Genomic DNA, 20,122 nt, shown 5'->3' with positions numbered 1-20,122 from the left:
AATGTTATGCACAGTAAAATGATTTTAAGAAATGTACATTATTCATATCGCTATTTACAAATAATATAACAGCTTGTAAACACTATGATACAAACTTTCTAGCGAATGTAAATTTTTTTTATCGTGCATTCTACAATGCCACATTAAAAAAGTCTCCTGTGTAAATTAAACTATTTATAATATCTCCAAGAAATCGGGAAATGTCACTTCTGAGTATCTTCTAGCGTGCGCTTTTGATCCGTTTGGCGCTCTTGGCGACCACTGGAAACAAGTAGCAGCCCACGCCAGTAGTTACCATCGAGTTGTCCGGTTATTCTAAAGCTATGAATCCGAAGCTGCGGTTGAAGATTTATTTTCTTCGCGAATGGTTGCACACAGTTGAATTTTGACACCTCAAAACTAAGCAGATGACTGCTATCAGTCTTTTTCTTGGCTCTATTGCTGTGGTGAGTATTTTTTTTAAATTTATTTTACGAGTTTCTTCTCTTTTCTTTTTGGTGAAACAAAATTTTAAATTGAAATGAAAGTGTTAAACTGGTTAAATTAATGAAAACCTTTCAATTATATTTAATTCTTTTAATGAGTATATGGATTTTTTTTTGCCTGTTTTTCTTCAGTGAAATGTAAAATTTACAATTTAATTTCAAATTTTTCTGCCGTATATCAATAAAGTTGAACATATTATTTTCAATAAAAGCCAAATGAAAATTTTTATAATTAATGAATTCATCTTTATCAGATATAGTCATTTATTTAATTTCAAGTTGCCTTTGGTGACCAAAGTTTTAGTCGAGACTTATTTCATTTTAATAATATTCAAACTATGTATATTTAATTAATTTATGCATAGTTTTTTATTCCTTCAACGGAATATTTTAGAATTTTAAATCGAATTAGTATTATTTTGGTTGCCTAGTACTTCCTAGTTTGCTTAAACTTTCCTAAATGAGTCAAGTCATATGACGCAATAGTCATATGGAATTTTCGCATATTTTTATTTTAACTAACACAATTTTCTTGATCCATAAGAAACATGCGCAATTTACCAATAACTTGATTAGTTTTGATGGAAAATAATGAAACTTTGTTTTGTTTAAAATTTTAGAATGTGAAAAATCTTATCAAATATCACCAAAAAGAATAGGAAACTGTATAAATTAAAATAGTTGATATTATATATAATAGTTGATAAAATAATTTAAACTTATTTTTTCAATAGCACATTTAGTGACTTAAACAACAAAAATATAATTATTTAAGTTTTCTGAAACATTTTTCCCTTTTGAAACTAAATACTTATTTTTAATTATTGGGGTGATATTAAACTGCGCACTCTGGATATATAATTTTTCAAAAAGGACAATTTTTTTGCTCAAAGAACCATAATTGGAAAATAGCAAAGAAATTTTAATGCAATCGTCATTATGAGAGTTTTTACGATGGCTAGCGTTTCTATACGGAATCTGTAAAAATCGGGAATTTTTTTCCAACTTTTCCACATATATTTTGCTTGTATAACTTCCTAATAAATATAACAAAATCGAATATGCAGGGAGGAAAAATTAAATTTTTATTTGATGGATTTATCTATACACAACTCTGCAATTTTGTATAAAATATGTATATTAAATTTATCCCACATAGTTTATTCCGTTTTTAAGTTATTTTACTCTCATATGCAAAAAAGCAAATAAAAGGAAGAAATGGTCACTGAAAAAATGACAATAGTACTACTTACAGCATTATATTTAGAATATCTTAGGGCATTTTGTTATTACTATAAACAAAAATGCGAAAGAATAATGAATTTTAATAAAAAAACGCACTTGGTTTTTTATGTAAGTCCTGAGAAATAGGAATTTTAAATGAAATATTTTCAGTTTTTTTGTCTTTAATTTATATCCATTTATATAATTGAAATAATATATAGTCATTTTATATAATTTATATAATATATAGCCATTTTATATAATTTAAATAATATATAGCCATTTTATATAATTTAAATAATATATATAGCCATTTTATATAATTTAAATAATATATATAGCCATTTTATATAATTTAAATAATATATATAGCCATTTTATATAATTTAAATAATATATATAGCCATTTTATATAATTTAAATAATATATATAGCCATTTTATATAATTTAAATAATATATATATCCATTTTATATAATTGAAATAATATATAGCCATTTTATATAATTTAAATGATATATATAGCCATTATATATAATTTAAATAATATATATAGCCATTTTATATAATTTAAATAATATATATAGCCATTTTATATAATTTAAATAATATATATAGCCATTTTATATAATTTAAATAATATATATAGCCATTTTATAAAATTTAAATAATATATATAGCCATTTTATATAATTTAAATAATATATATAGCCATTTTATATAATTTAAATAATTTATAGCAAACTTTTGGGAAAAAGACTGCGCAACTACATCGGTATTCAATTAAAATGGCGATTATTTTAAAATAGTACAAATGTCAGTTATATCGCTAATTTTCTATCTATAGCACAGTAAACAACAACAGTGCTTGGAAATGAAAGCATTTAAAAATTTATCATTGCTCGATTTATAAGTTAAACTTTAATTGTTATTATTACGATATTTCTAAAATTTCAATAAAAGCTTATATTGAAATCTACTGAACATAGAAAAAAAATTTGACTCTTCATATTTAGATCATCAATAATGGAAAAAACGCTTGAAATATTTTAAAAGAATAAAAAAAAAATTGTGTAACAAGGGAAAGTATTTGAGCTTCACTTCAATAATGTAATATATTAATGTAAAATACGCTTAGTATTTTTAAAATTATTTAAAATCAGAAAAAAATTGCGACAAAAAATTAGTAACATTTGAAAGATGATTTTTTTTAAATCCAAAGATGATGTGAAAATAACTTATGTGTTATCATAATTTTCGGAATATATCTCTATAAAAAAGATTTCGGCTTATTTTTGATCATCCTAATTAAAATTTTAAAAAAAATCACTTTTAGGTGCACATTCCCACCTTTAAAAGTATATAACAGTATAACAGTGTAGCAGGCAAGCCAAAGAATTTGTCCTGCAAAGCGCCAACTCACACATTCATCATTATTATTAGTATAGATTATAATCACAAATTAATTTTCAACACATCCATACAAGGTGAAGTGATGACCGAAATCGAATAACCTATTTTTTTAAATAAAAAGAATTAATTATGAATAATAGAATAACTAAATTTTATATTACCTTACATTCTTATTTGAATGTTAAATATCAACTAGTTCCGAAGTTGAATGATCCATTTTTTTACATTAAAAGAATTAACTATGAATAACTGAATAACAAATTTTTAGATTACCTTACATTCTTATTTGAATGTCAAATACTAATGCTCTAACTAATATAAAGCATTGAATGTCCCATGACATCAACGAGCCATTAAAAGTATAACTGTGTTGATAATCTTTTTTCTATTTGAACACGATATTCTAATTTCACTTTCTAATCTCATGACAACTGTGCAGATAATAAACAGAATTCTTTTTTCCTTGCTTTCAACAATGGGAGGTAATCACGCGATCAGATATTTTACGGAAACAACGAAAACGATTTGAATGTCGCTTCAATAATAAAAAGCATTGTTAAAAATTATGTTATAGGATTAGAAAGACTCAAGAATTTCGAAAAAAAAATTGGATGGCACTTAAATTGGTATAGTTCAAAAACCTTTTTCTCTAAATTGTAAAATAGTCTCCAAATCTTTTTTTGTGCAATATTAATTCAGAGGCCATTGCGGAACCAATGAGAGTAGTCTTCCCCAAACTTTCTCGCATACTGTCTTATGAAAGTTTGTCCCAGAGAAAGTCTTACTTAGAATTGTTTATAGTTTTACGAATTATGAAACTTTGGCGTGAATTTATAGCATTTTAATTGAATCTATCGTGTCATACTTGGCGAGGGTTTTGGTGATTAATACTTGGTATGCGGTTAATAGTACCGAAAAGTCAAATTTGTGTTTTATATGCGTTTTTACCAACCAATTAGAATAAAAATTGAACTGAAATTACAGTCACAAAATACCATATCAAATTTGATTTATTTAAGTCATTACGTTTTTGAATTTTCTTGTTAAAATTTTTCTAACAAGATAAACAGTAAAACCATTGTTGGTTTTGGCTCAAAATTTGACAGTTCTTAACACTACAGATGTTAAATCTGAATTCCGAATTTAATCCATCTAGTTCTCTCCGGCTTGTAGTTATCGTGTATTCGAACAGCCGGACAGAAAGACTTCCTCTGAACGATTTTGCTCAAAATTTGATAGAAATCTAAATATCTGGTGTAAATACCGTATTTCAAATATCATCTGTCTAGCTCAAAGTGGATTTGAGTTATATGTGTCACAGACAGACTAATGAAAATTTTCCAAAAATGTGTTTTCCCAACTCAGCGAGGCTCAAAATGTGGAGATTCGTCGAAATCTAGAGTTCAAATTATTTGTGGATTATAATACTTTCTTTATACTACGTATTCGAAAAAGTGAAAAGAAAACATGTCAGATCATCTCTAATTTTTAAATAAAATATCAGAAAAAGAAATGTTACACACACACACACACACACACACACACACACACACACACACACACACACACACACACACACACACACACACACACACACACACACACACACACACACACACACACACACACACACACACACACACACACACACACACACACACACACACACACGCACACACACACACATATACTCATTTACTCTATTATTAGAAGATAGAAAAAGTTACTTGTTAATGTTGAAAACATTATAATTGACTTAGAAATGGATTCCAGAAAGACAAATCTAAATTTCAAATCGACGACAGACAAACAATCATATGAATGGACTATTTTATGTTACAAATAAATATTGATAATCAAATATTCATTTTTTAGAATTTAGAAAGAAAAAAAAAAGAAATAGTTCACTATTAGCTAATTTTTATTTCAATCTTTCGCTGAAATGATCAAAATATTTAAAGCGAAACGATTTAAAGTAACAAAGTGTTACTTTAAATCGTGGATTCATGCGACGTCATTGTCAATGAACGGTTGCAAGTTAGAAAACATTCGCAGTTGTTTGCGAATATTATATAACAATCAGCTTTAATGACCATTAATAAACATATGAGAATGTTATTAAGTATGTAACTGCAAGTTGTCTTATGATAAGTTATTCCTTTACATCTTTCTTCTTTTTACATCATTCATTTATCCCTCTACTTTGATGAAGGATTGAATTCAAAAATAAATTCATAAGGCACATTTAACGTGCATCACACGATCATGAACTTATTACATCGTGGAAAACTGTCTTTTAAATATTTTCTTCTACTTTTGTGAAAAAATTAATTAAACAGTTTGCATATTTCGAGAATAATTTTTGTTTCTCTATATTCGAGAAAATTTTTAATTCATTTGAAGAAAAATGGAAATATTTGAAAATAAATTAATACGCCTACTTTCAAATGAAAACAAGGTCAAATGTTATTGAAAAAAATACATACTCTTGAATGAATCCATTGGCGATATTGCATTAAAAGAAAAATTATTAAGGTTGGAAACAATAATTCAAATTAAATTCTTATATAAAATATGAATTTTTGGAAAGGAATGATCTTTACAGTGGTATATAACCCCCGGGGAGGCACCTCGAAAATGAGGATGAGATGCTTCCGGTATGGTGGTTGGATCCCTCCACCCTGGAGGGTACACAAAAAGATTGGGGTCGAGCTCTTTCCATCGATCACGGGACGTATTTCCTTCGGGAAGCGTTGTACCGTGGCCGGTGATGGCCCTAAGGACTCAACCACAGTTCCCGCCAGTGTTGCTGTTGCGGCGGTCCGGTCATTCAGTTTTCTTTATCCGTCTGCCTTCGGGCGGGTCGGAGAGTCAGTGATATCACTTATAATGGTATATGAATATAAATAAATTAGTTAATGTGGTGTATGTAAGTAGGTTAATACTAACTAATCAATTCCGAATCAAAAGCAGTTATTTTAAACACCGAAGCCAATTCCTAATAATAACTTTGATATAAGAATTATTTGAAATTCGTTATTCAGGTGCCAATCAGGTGCCAGTGATATCACTTATAATGGTATATGAATATAAATAAATTAGTTAATGTGGTGTATGTAAATAGGTTAATACTAACTAATCAATTCCGAATCAAAAGCAGTTATTTTAAACACCGAAGCCAATTCCTAATAATAACTTTGATATAAGAATTATTTGAAATTCGTTATTCAGGTGCCAATAATTATTAAGAAAATGTTCCTTCAATATTTTAACTGAATGTTTTAGACTATTATTCTGATTACAAAAATCAATAATTACAAAAATAAAAAGTTCTATGAAAGTACTCATAAAATATTTGTCTTTTCCCTCCCCTTTTCCTACATATTTTTTAAAAAATTAATAAGAATGAAGACATAGATTAATTGTAAGAATGTATTTTATCTTTTATTCGAATAAAATAAACCTAAAAGTAATTTCACTTCCACAAAATAGAAATGATTTTTAATATTTTTGAAATATGTGTTTTTAAATATAGATTAAAATTGGTTTTTAAATTTTGCTCAAGATATTCCATTTAAAAAAATGTTCTGACTTCAAAGTTCATATTTCTTTAGTAGATTTTTCAGAAAATATATTGTCTTGCTATTTTGTCACGGAAAGGGAAGTTTTTAACTGGGTTTTTTTCTGTATAAGACAGTACATTAAGAACAGTGTTTTGAGTTCATTTAATTTATTTTATTCTTTTATTACAAACATTATATTAATTTCGTGAAACTATAAATATTTATTTTTTTATTAAAATTTTAAAATGGGTTGATTAAAAATGCATTTGTATTTTCAAAAATAAATAAATAAAGATCCTGATAAATGAAATAAAGTGATTTTTATTTTTTTATAGTTTTTCCGAGCTAGCAAAACGCAATTTTCATCCTATTTATTGTATCTTATATAAATCTTAAAAATACATTTCGTTTGCTATGATTTCAATAAGACAAAAAGAAATTCCACCTGGAACGAAACTTTAAACCGGCAATAGAATTGGAAATCATCCCATTCTATCTCGAAAATATTATTTTTTGCTCAGATTTCGAACCATTTCGTTTTATTTCAAAACCATAATAACCCAGTTAAAGAAAAAAAAGTATTGCAATATCTATTTTACTGAGCTTTAAACATAAAAAATGAGCTTATAAATATTCTATTGCATTTTCATGTTTTTTTCTGCTTATTTTTGTAGAAAAACACAGACTGCACCTGCTCACGCTCATTTTAGCGTAGCGATATCACAATATCGGATGGGAAATTCGATCGTTTTCTCATTTACTGGCCTAGTGAAGTTAACATTTTTTTTATATTCATGTTCCAACTAGAAATGAACAAAATAGTCATCTTATCGACTTAAAAGTTGCAAGCTGCCTTTTAAATATTCATTTGATGATCAAGACTTTCGAATAAGTTAAAAGTAGTCTTTAATAAAAATGAATTCATGAATATTGTTACTGTTATTCTTTTTCTTTTTTTGTCCAGTAAAAAGTTTCTTTCAAAAAGAGGAAATTTTATGAAAGTGGCCATATTCTTTTGCTTTTTCATGTTATTGAAGCATACGTTTTTTAAACTTAAACTTAGATCTTTTTTATGGTAATAAATCTTAATCTTTTTACGAAATTAAAACTGAATTGTTTATATGTACCTCAACATTTGGAATTTTATGTTTTAAATTTTAAGATTCTTACAAAATATTTCGAAGCATTTTGAAATTAACAAATAGCTCCCTTTTATTTTATAAACTGATTTTGCGATATCTTCTTTTAAATTTCTGTCTATCCTCCTTACAACGAGCAAGCTTTATAGATGACTCATATGGTAAAATTGTTTACTTAATTTCATTTTGTTTTATATTATTTTTTATAAAAGATTTTATGGCAATATTTTAATTTATTACAGTGGGTATGGTTTTCATGAATTATAAATTTTTTTTTCAAAATCAAAATATTAATTTTCTTGTTCAATACAAAAATTATCCATAATCCGAAAAAACAAGTTTTTTATACCCTTGTATATCTTTAAATTAAATTAAATTTATTAAATTAAATTTGGAATGAACTGAAGTTTAGTATCGATTTCTTTTTTATTGCTGATATTTAAAATGACATATCATTAGAAACCTTTTTTTTTTGTATTAAATGACATCTCTTGAAAACTATTTTATGAACTAATTGCTTATTTAGTATTTGGTTTATTTGAAAAAAACATAATAAATTATTTGTGAAAATATGTAAAAAAAAGTTTTATTCGGTTAAAGCTTTAAACGTATTAAAACCTATACATTTCAGCAATTGACTTTTTTAATATTTCCCTAAATTTTAATAAATTGTTAGATTCACGTATTATCTATTTTCATAATTAATAAACGATGTAATGTTAAAAATGACACTTTATTTACTTTTTCAAGTTGTATTATTAATAATAATAATGGAATAATACTGCATATTATTCCATATTATGTTATTAGCTATAAATGCTCTTATAATTTTAATTTATTATATTTGTTTAAACTTTTACTAATAATATTCTAAACATTCTATTCTAGATATGACAAATTGTTGTTAATGTCTTAAGTGTTTCATTTCAAAATCTTTGAAACGTATTATACTTTCGTGTAAGATTTATTATGCTATTTGGTATTTACTACATTAAGAAAATGCAATATAATTTATTTAAAATCTCTTAAATTTTTTGTTAAATTAAAAACAGTTCAAGAAATAAGCAATATTTTTCAAATGCAATTATCCACCTAGCCTTTAAATTGAGATAAAAAACAAAGATAAAATCGTCTGCGGAAATGAATATTAATCTTTTGTTTTACGAAACTTATAGTTAACTTTCTACCATCAAGCAATAAAATTATTTCCTTTAAATACCATTCCAGTACTAAAAGAACGTTTGCGCCCATTAGGAAGATCTCCCTAAGTTGGCAATTGGCTTTAAGGACATTTTCAGACTAAAAACACTAAACAAAAAGTTCAAATCAGCTCATAAAGTCCTCGGATCGTTTTAAGAGCAGCAAAAGCAATTATTTTCTCAATAAATCCTGTTCCAAACGTCCCAAAGAGAGTAATGAAATGAAAGCTCGCAAAAGGGAAGCCTCAGGGAGGGAAAACTTATTATTCTGCCGCTGAGGTAGCATTAATTCTCCTCAACTCAGCCATTTAAATTACCGTCTGTTCTTTGTTTCATTAACGGCGTGGAAGACGCAGATGATAGTCTAGCTCCTTAGAGAAATGTTAACGTTAAAAGAGCATTGTCCTGATTCTGGAACATTATAGCTGTCGTATGAGAAAAAGGAATGTTTCAGATTTCGAAATCTGTTCAGAGTAGACTTTCCTTTCCATTTAATAAAAAAGAATTAATATTAGTTGCACGATGATGTGCAAATCCCATTAAAGTAAATATTTTCTCATTGTTAAAATTGCTTCGAAACGTTACCCTCCGTATTATTTTCATGTTAACATGGAATATATTTTACAGCAACTGAACTGATTAATCGATGAATTAATCAAAATACTGGATTTCATAAATTAATTCATGTTTGACGTTTTAAATCTTTAGTCTTGTCCGTGAACTTGAGAGAAGAAACATTGCAATGTTGGAATCAAAAGGACAAATTAACTCTTTAAAGGGCCATTTTGTTTTCTAGTCATATTATGTTAAAATGTTAAAATATTTTTAGGCTTGAAATTAGAATATGAAAAGGGACTCATTTAGCTTATTAGATAAATTTAATTTGATTAATTAATTTGGTTAATTAATAATTAAATAACAAATCAAGACACACCATTTTGTGTAAAATAAAGAACTAAAGCATCCAAGTTTCTGTCTTTCTAAAAAAAAATTGTCAGAACTTATGCCAACATACATAAATTCATACGAAGATTGATAAATTTGGTGGGAAGCATACTGCCCACGGCCCTAGAAAGGGTTAAAGTAAATGTTAATAAATAAATGTACACAATATTTATTTGGGAAAAAAACGGTCCGGTAATTATCATAATAAGGTTGCTTTTAAATGCTTTAAATTGAAATGAAATAAGTAATCTACAAATGGCATCGATTACATTTTGTTGCAAAGACGGTATTAATAAATCAATTTTTTTACCGTCACAAAAAAGGATTTTTTTTCCTCGTATACTTAGTATAGAAAAAGTATAGTAATCTTCAAAAAATTCGAATTCGAGAACTTGACGAATCTCCCCGTTTCAGACCTCCCTAGCTTAGTACACAAATAAACTTTAAACTCATGTATATTTGTTACATTTGTCTTTTAACCTTCAGTTTATTTTATAACGCGTTAAGATGAAATTTTTTAATAAATCCACTACTAGATGGCACCATGCTTATGGAATCAAAATCTAATTAAATCAATTCATTAATAAATCAACGATATGTTCTAAAAATATAAAAAAGTAATAATTTGTTATAATGAGCATATAGCTAATAAAATTAGAATAATTGCACATGGAGTACACAATTCCATGATAAACACAAAAAAAGTAAAATAAAATGAAAGTTGATAGACAGATTGTAATTTTTATGAAATAACATCAAGGCTTGATTTAATAAAATACTACGTCATAATTCCACAAACCAGAATGCATCACTTTCACTGCCTATTAGAAACAGGAAATTTTTCCCAGAAATATTTCTGAAGCTCAATCTATTTGTGCTGAGATTCCTATGAAGATAATGAGATTCTGTCCATGCCACAGATAGTTAACTTTCTACATACACAACAAGAATCTTATAATGAATTCTTCAAGTATTAATCAGTTCCCATCTTTCGAAAAAATCTAATTACTTATGATGTTTCGTGGTCGGAAATTTAATTTCTCGTTTCATGAAAATGATGAACACAACTAACGAGCGATCTCTTGGCCTTTGTTGCGGTGATTTCATTATTTTCGAGGGCTTCGATAGCGAAACCTTAAAAGAAAACTGATCCAACAAGCAGGCTTGTTTTCTAATTTCTAACAACAAAATGCAGTTTTAATGCACATAATGTATTGATTATTGTGCTATTCGTCGGTGTTTGGCAAAGAAAATTGATCCTGATGAATGACCTTTTGGCTGAAATTATCAAAAATTGCTGAAGTTTGTGTTTATCTGATAAAAAATATTTTTTGTTGTCTTCATCTCTATGGATGAATATCTGGTAAACATATTCAAGAAAATTACGTGTCATTAATGTCAGGAAAGTGAGCCCTTTTATTTATTTCCACATCTATATAAAGGGCGCTCAATCTGGCTTTTGTTATTATTTTAACATGCTTTGACAAGAGTATGCCAATATTAAAATAATTTGCGTATTTATTAAAAACAAGAAACCAAACTGTTTATTACACGTTTTATATTTAACATATTATAGGCTTTTGTTAAGTGATTATGACAGTAAAAGAACGATGACAAAAAAAAGGGGGGGGGGGTATAATACCGATTATCGATCTACTTCTCTTGTAGCTCATACATCAAATTGTAATAGCCATTGCCGTCATGTCATTTTTATAGCTTTATACTTCCTTTTATCGTAAAGTATATGAATCTTTCTAATGGAGACGAATCCTATAACTTCATATTTCCATTAAAAATGTTAGTGTCTGGGTAGTACATTTTAAACTGCATCTTGTCTTTTTCTGTAATTTATCGTTCTAATGAACCTTAAACTGGCAACTCCAACGAGCCGGAAGAAACAAGGAAAAATCTAATGACCTGACCACCGCAACAGCAACACTGGTGGGAACTGCAGTTGAGTTTAAAGACAATCACCGGCCACGGTACAGTCCTTCCCTCGGGAAATAAGTCCCGTCATCGATGGGAGGAGCCAGACCCCGACCTTTTTGTGTACGCACCAGTGTGGCGAGAACTAACCACTATGACTGAAACTTTTCATCTTGAATTACGAGGTGCCCCCCCCCCCAGAGAGTTCTTCAAATGAAAATCAGCAGAGTTAAATTTACATGACGAAATCGTAAAATTATTAGAATTTTTTTGCCTTTGCTTTCAGCCATGGAAGAAAATCAGGCAATTAAATATTTGATGAAACAATAAAAATGATTTCAATTTCAATAAAAAATCAAAATTGTTACTGCAAATTATACAAAAAAAAAAAAAAAGATTTAAAAATATTGTCGAATTTTGAAAAAGAATCAGACAAACATATTGGTATAATTACAGAGTCAATTTTTTATGTTAAAATCAGTTTTTCCCCCGAATATTTTACGGAAGTCCATGTGGGAAAGTGACAAAACGTCGTCAAATCTTTATTTTATGAAAAATTTCAGAAAATTGTGCCGAGATACACATTTCCATACTCTAAAGTTTATTTGCATCAAATGAGATACCTTTAAATAAAACGGTTTATTCTGTGCAGCGCCAACACAATCAGCATTCACGCATTCTTTTTTATTGTTTATACAGATGATACTTCATAAATATATGTGTTTTGTATAAGACGCTGCTTCCAAATTTATTTTAAAATAAATATCATCGCTTAAGTGAGAAGACCGTTAATTTATATATTACTTGTATAATTTCAAAATTTATTAATTTGGAAATTATGCAAGTGATTGTGTACAATTTGGAAATTATATATATTTTCCATGGAATAAAATGTACCATGTTATTAAAATTTCCTTTAATTTTTAATAAAAGTTTTAAAAAAAAATTACTCCGAGATGTGACACTCTCTCTCTCTCTCTCTCTCTCTCTCTCTCCAAAGTACATTTATGACGAATTCAGTAAATTTAAAATCCAACGCTCTGTTTTATTTTGTCTGATAGACATCTAAATTGTATTACTGTAATAGCTTAGTGTTTGTTTTCATTGTGCAAAGAACCTTTATATTGATGTTAAGTCACATGACACTATAGTGCCATTAAACTGTCTGGCTAATATATCTTCTAATAACGTGTCTTCCTGCGCGATACTTTTCTTTTCGCCAAAGAATCTCCCTGATCTTGGAATCTCTAGGATTTCCTGTTAGTTGAATGGAATCCTGCGCGGTACTGTTACTTCATATAAATTATAATCTTCTTATAAATTACACAGATAAAAAAAATATATCTTTCTTAATCTTTCAGCAACAGAAGTCAGTGCGAACAGTCTCTCTGAAACTTTCTTATATACTCTCTAATAAAAGTACTTGTATATTATAAGCAAATACCATTGACGAACAATAATTACTAAAGAACCTACTAACGTGCGATGTTTACAGATCACTGCGATGCGGTTAATACACATGCACCAGAGCGCGAATGTGTATTTTGGACACTTGTTTTTTAATCCACTGAAGCAGAGCTACAAATGTAGTTTAAAAACACATGCCAAATGACATACATTAAATCATTGTGTTTTTGAATTATCGCGTTACATGTACAGACTAACAGACGATCAAGTTGGCTTTTCATTTGAGGATATTCTTTATATTTTAAATCTATGTTCCTAAATTTATACATTTAACACTTTTTTTGACCGGGATAGTCTGGTTGGTAGGGCATTGGACTCGCATCCTTTAGGTTGTGAGTTCGAACCGCACTGGCCGATGACTCTCCGTGTGTGTGGTGACTGGCACACATATAAATCTGACGTGGTTACAAAGCCCTCCTTGTCGAGAGTAATACCACTTGGGGGTACTAGTTCAGAGGTGATCGTTCCCTGATTCAGGTTTAAATACCGATCTGTGGATGAGTGAATGATATACATAAATGAAGTCCACCCCGTAAAAAGGGTTGTGACGCGTGAGTAGCTAAGTCGTACTCTTGGCCCTAGTTGGCGTTGCTGAAAAAACAAAAGAAGCCCACTCGGCTTAAATCGCTGACAAATAACTGACAACGGGCTTGTAAAGTGTCATAAGTCACAACATAACACAACAACACTTTTTTTTTAGAATTATCGTGCTATGTTTGGACAGTCGGACAGACAGCATTCCTATGAATGGATTTCATTCAAAATTTGTTAGAAACATACAAATTTGTTGTAAACTCGTCCACCTAATCAAGGCGTTTTTGAATTAGGTTGACAAAAAGGCAGGCATGTTTCCAAAAATGCGTTTTTCTAAATCGTTTATATCAAAATCTTGGAAATTCGTCAAAGATTTTGAATTCAAATTTTTTGACGATTACAATACTTTATGATTCGTATAAGAGGAAATAAAAATGTAAGTTTACACCTCTAGTGAAAAGCAACATAATATTAAAATATTTTAAACTTGGTTTGTCTTGACATTGATTTAAAAATATCTATTAATTAAAGCAACGTTACTACGCATTGTATAAAAAAAATGCACTTAATTTCGTACCGAGACGCTTGAGTATAAATATAACAAATAAAACAGTGAAAATATTGCTTCAAAATATAATTAAAAAAGTTTTAATCATTTTAAAATTGAAAAAAAAACTTTCAAGAAAATAAATTGACATCGTTGAAAAGTTATTGTACTGAATCGTAAAGAATTTTAAAGCAGTTTGGGAATTCTAAAGTGTTGAGGAAATACATTAAAATTGTGCTTTTTTTCTTTACTTTCTCGTACGCGAAATAGAGAGAGATCGTCATTTTAATTGTAAAAAAATTCGAACTCGAGATTTCGACGAATCTCCACTTTTCCAACTTACCGAGTCTGAAAAGTACGTTTCTAACATCATGCCTGTCGCAGTTAACAAACTAAAAAACGCTTTGAATTATACAGGTGAAATCTGGTATATATTATCAGATTCTGAATGAAATCCTTCCAGAGAAAGTTTGCCTGTCTGTCTGGCTATACGAATGCAAATGAATTCGATAACTACAAAATTCATACAGATGAAATTTGGTACACAAGATTTAGCACCTAAAATATAGAAACTTATCAAATTCTCAACCAAATCTGTCAAAAGGTTGATACTTTTATATTCAAGTAAAGTCAAAAGCGCATTGACTTAAATCAATGAAAATGTTATATGACTACAATTGTAGCTTTGCGTCAAATTTCGATATCAATCGATCATCAAAAAAGGGTCTAAACATATATTCGTGATAGAATCAGTAAAAACGATAGATTCAGGGCAAAGATCAATATTTGTTCATTATTGTTCGACAATGCTATGCCAGTGTTACCTGCTTTCCAACACGGTTATTCTATCACCGGCAAGACCGATTTACAATCATCTGCATTGGATACTGCTCGTTTACTGAGCCAGTAATCCCAGAGCTTCGCGACAACCTTGGCGACCATTTGGCGACTTTGTTGACAAAATACATAATGCTGGAAATTTCGAGAATTTTAACAATCCAGCCAATAGGAACTGAGATATGCCCAGAATCTTCTCGGTCCGCATCCCGGGAACTATAAAAGGCCGACAGTCTCAAGCTGCAATGAAGCCGAATCGTAGTCGGAGTCTTAGACAAGTAACGAGTTTTCGAGAGAATAGCGGAGCAACGGCGGAGTGCCAGCGTTATGTGGAGCCCAAGCTATTGCAGAACTGAGCTGTGTGTCGAGTCCTGTTGTGTACTGTGGGAGCAGCATCAAGTTGCGTGTGGAGTAGGAAATTGTGTGGTAGTGAGTCAGCAGTAGGATACACCTAAAACAAGGAGTCAGTGGGAAATTTCAGGAGTTTGGAGAGACCGTAGAGCTAAGCTCCCAGGATTCCCTCTCCTGCTTAATTCTGTCTGGCCGCTTTGTGTGCTGTGGTCGATTACTACTTGTGGGCTACGGTTTGCTGTAGTGTGCTGTCTTTTGTGTTGGTTTCGGCTGTACATATTTGTCATCTTTGTATTAGCATCTTCGTGTAAATAAACAATTCGTGTTGTTTTCCATTCAGGCCTGCTGATTGCTCTCACACCTTACACCCACTTCAAGCGAACCAGGTCATCTGTAACATCAGGCAGTTGCAGCCATATAAAAGGACCACAGTTTTATACAAATAAAGGGAGAGAAAAAAAGAGATTGAGAGAAAGTTTTAGAGGGGCCACTATCGCTGGTTTTAGTGGCTCTGAAAGTACCAAGAGTGAATTATTGTAAGAACTAGAGGAAAATTTATATTTTTTAAAATTATCAAGGATTATTATTCCATTAGATGAATATATAGTTATCTAGGTTAAATAAAGAAAACCATAAACATTTTGCAAAATTTCTAAGACTTACCTTAACATGAAGTTAAATTAAAAAATAAAAGGGTTGTAATGATACCGTAATTTGGCCAGTTTGTTATAAGCTGTGCATTGCTAAGCTGTGCACAAAGTGCCTAAATACGTTAAAGGGTCTTATTGTTAAAGTGTTTGATAACAGTTAAAAGACTACTGAAATTTTCTCTTCTATTTCAAGAGTCAGCCTTATATCTTTTAATTTATTTTCTTGTCACAGCAAAAATAATGTAATGTTATTTGGAGATTACAATAAAAAAATAAGAATACTTTTGTTGCAAATGGTAAACTGATTGGGATTAATTCTTTAAAGTCTATTTGTATGCAATCTTTGGTGAAAGGAAAGAAATGTTAATTACTTTACAGAAATAATCCATCAGTCTGTTAAATTAAAAGACATAAGCTATCTAGTTTAGAATTTAGAAAAATTTCACCGACTACAATTTTTTTATACTTTTATTTAAGTTGGAATTTATGAAGAAAAACAAACTTTAAATCTTTTCAATTACAAGAGAATCTGCTCCTTTTTATCAAGAGAGACACTAAATCCCTTTCTAGAGGCATCTCATTATTGAAAACTCCAAAAGCATAAGAAAATCGGTTGTTTTTATCGAGTGTTTGATACAGAAAGCTAATAAAATCGTTTCATTGCAATAGATATTTTCCCTATTTATTTATCCCAATTCATTTTCATGGTATTTTAAGTTAATGTGTTTCTCTTGAGAGCAAAGCTATGACTGGATAACATTTGCTGACCAGAATAATTGCATAAAGTTAATGCATCTTAAAAGAAAATAATCAAAACAGAGCAATAGCAGATAGTTAGCAAATAGCAGATGCATAATTTTGTCATTGTGCAGAATTGCAGAATGTTTAAATCTGTAAAGTAACAGAATTATACACTTCAAAATTTTAAAATAGCGTCATTATTTTAGCTGACATCTTTAGAGTTACCGTGGTCTGATAGAAGAATCTCCATCAGATCCAGATTGCATCATCTTGGCTTTTATATATAATCCAAATCGGCGATGGAATTTTTCTTAACAGAGTGGACAATCGTTAGAGTCTCCGAGCTCAATAGAGGCCATTAAAGAAATAAAAGAGACCAGCTAAGGAAATAAACGCTTATTTCAGATTTTTGAAGCATTCTGTTTATATCATCTATATGTTGAAAATTTTTCATTTTTTGAACTAATTTTATTATCAATTCCGGTTTAAAATGTCATTTCTGATCCGAATCTCGCACTTTTTATTTAATTAATTATAACACGCGTTCTAGAAAACTAATGCCTATTGGAAATTCTCACGCTCCGAACAAAGAGATAAAAATCCCTAACATCTACGCATTTTATTCAAAGATATCTAAGATTCGCTTTCATTACTCGGTATTATCAAAGAAATCCATATCGGAATCCCAGTAAAATCACTGAAGGGAAAAATTTCTGTCTCTTTTGTCTTTGTATCGGGAGGAGAAGGGACGCATGTCCTTATCATAGTTCTTTTTTCCTAGTATAAATTGTGACTCCCACTGGAAAATAAATTGATGTTAATTCCGAGAGTTACTTCTTTTCGGATGCGCATTTCCGAATTTATGTTTACACATATATAAATATATAAAAAAATTATAAACGAAGAACTGCGAGTAAGCCTTTCATGCAGTTGTAAAGGGTAGTTTCGTGAAGAAAGTATCAAATAATTATTCTATATGCGTTCCTTCATCCGTAATTTAAAAGAATTCCGTATTTTTTTTATGGATGAAATGGTAATATTAGAACTGGTCAATTTAATCAGTACTCAAATAACAAGAACAATTTAAGCCGGCATTTTTGTCTTCCGATTTCGACACGACATTAGAGTAAAAACATTTGAAAATCAATGTCGGATTTCATGAGCATCATGGTCTTTGGCGGAACTGGATTTCAAATCTGGAACTCTCGAAATCGATATCTTACCAACAAGTGACTTCTTAATGGGGCGTGGAAATTTGCTAAATGCGTGCCACTCAGATATCACTCATGTGAAGCAATTATTATTGATAATTACAAAATCAGTTTCAAAACAATCATTGTGTTGCTTCAAAATGGTACAAAAATCAGGTACATCTATCATACCCAAATCAGCATCTGTTTATCTTCAGCTTCCCATTCTTGTGAAACTAAGTTTAATCTCAACTAATAACAAAACAGAATGTGTAACTCTGTCTACTGGACAGATCGTTTGGACCAGAGCTACCAATGTAGCACAGACAAATTTAAGACGGTGAAAATGTGCATCTTAGAATGTGTTTTTTAATTTTAATTCTGAAGTACTTTTGAATTAAAATAAAACAGAATAAAGGAAATTAAAAATTTCTAATCTGCATAGCGTTACCCCAACTGGCGTAGTAAAACTCACGCATTTGCGTTACCGTAACTGGCGTTGAAAACGCACGCATGCGCATTGTGTTCTGATTGTTGACATGACAACCATTATCAACGGATGATTTAAATTATTTTTAGGTTAGTTGCATGCTTTTGTAATTAAATTGTATTTATGTTAGTTATATATATTTTTTGTATATGCTTATAGTTTTAAGTACATCGTTTTTTAAGTAGTTTTTTTAAACCTGTTTTCAACCAATTATTTTAAACGATTCGTTTTATTTTCTTAGTGTTTGATGCATTTAAAATTAAACATTGTTAATTAATCGATCTGGTTATGATGAATCTGAGAAAATTTTGTTGACAAATTCTTGAAATATTACATAAATTAAGAAAGATATTCTTTAGTATCCATAAAGTTTAAACGCTCAGTGATTGTTTTCAGTAATCATATTACAAAAAAATACTGGGTGGATCCTAGCACAGCCCACCTCTTGGAGTCTTTTTGAATTCTCGCCAAACGAGTGCCGATAACGTCGCCAATGTGGCAACCTACACGGATTGTGAACTGTCTAGAATATTATAGAATCTTTATTTTTTTTATTTTTTTAATTTATTATTATTAATTATATTATATTATATTATATTATATTATTATTATTATATTATATATATTATTTATTATTATTATTATTAATTATTTTTAAAAATTTTTTTTTAAATTTTAATTAAATTTTTTAAAAAAATATTATTATATATGGGCTTTAAGTATCGTTTTTCAATTGAAAATTAATAATAATAACAAATACTCAATTAATAGTCAACTTGGCGAGATTTCAAGTAAGTCGGCAAGAGGTGGGCCCATCTAGGATTTTGTCAAAATTCTTTGTTTCAGTAAAAAATATTATTATATTAATTGCAGATTAATCCTTTCCACTTTAATTTAAAGCCTAAATTCTACGGGAGCTAACAGAAAATTGGAGAGATACATATTACGTTATGACTGAATGTTTTTATAATATTATGAGTGAATTATACGACTATCAAAATGATAAGTTTTAAAATATTTGGATGAAGAAGCTATTAAAGTAGGAATTACATAAAATATTTAATTATTAAAATTTTAACCAACATTAAGATTGGCGAACCGGCTGGTTGCCAAAGGCGGCTAGTTAAAAATAAAGCTATATTTCTCCTTTAACGCCTTAAAAAATATTGCATTAAAGTATTTTTCTATAGCATTCAAACTTTTTAAAACAATCTTTTCAAAGATATTAATTTAATTACTGATTAACTTTTTCTGAATTTCAACAATTAAAGAAAATATTTTTTGCATAATTTTCAAAAAGTTTTATTGGTATAATAAAATTTTTAATCGTGTACTTTTTTCATCTGTTAAGAAGAAAAGACTTATTCTTCTAATTATCTACTCTGTTTACATGAGGAAACAGAAAGCGAAGTTACATAATT

The 20,122-nt window shown here is 29.2% G+C and overlaps 1 protein-coding gene across 1 annotated transcript in view; it reads left to right on the top strand.

Annotated features, from left to right (window-relative positions):
• Positions 1-308: 308 nt before the first annotated feature.
• The window catches only part of LOC129976598 (ADAMTS-like protein 1), a 128,376-nt gene continuing 108,562 nt past the window's right edge, over positions 309-20,122 (top strand). Inside the window, exon 1 of the mRNA XM_056090237.1 lies at positions 309-446. Coding sequence (XP_055946212.1) covers positions 408-446 — 39 coding nt within the window. The 5' untranslated portion in view covers positions 309-407. The remainder of the gene's footprint in view (positions 447-20,122) is intronic.

The sequence above is a fragment of the Argiope bruennichi genome, chromosome 7 (assembly GCF_947563725.1).
Source record: "Argiope bruennichi chromosome 7, qqArgBrue1.1, whole genome shotgun sequence".
Classification (NCBI taxonomy): Eukaryota; Metazoa; Arthropoda; class Arachnida; order Araneae; family Araneidae; genus Argiope; species Argiope bruennichi.
The sequence above is the reverse complement of the archived record's forward strand: the minus strand, read 5'-3'. Positions and strand labels throughout refer to the sequence as shown.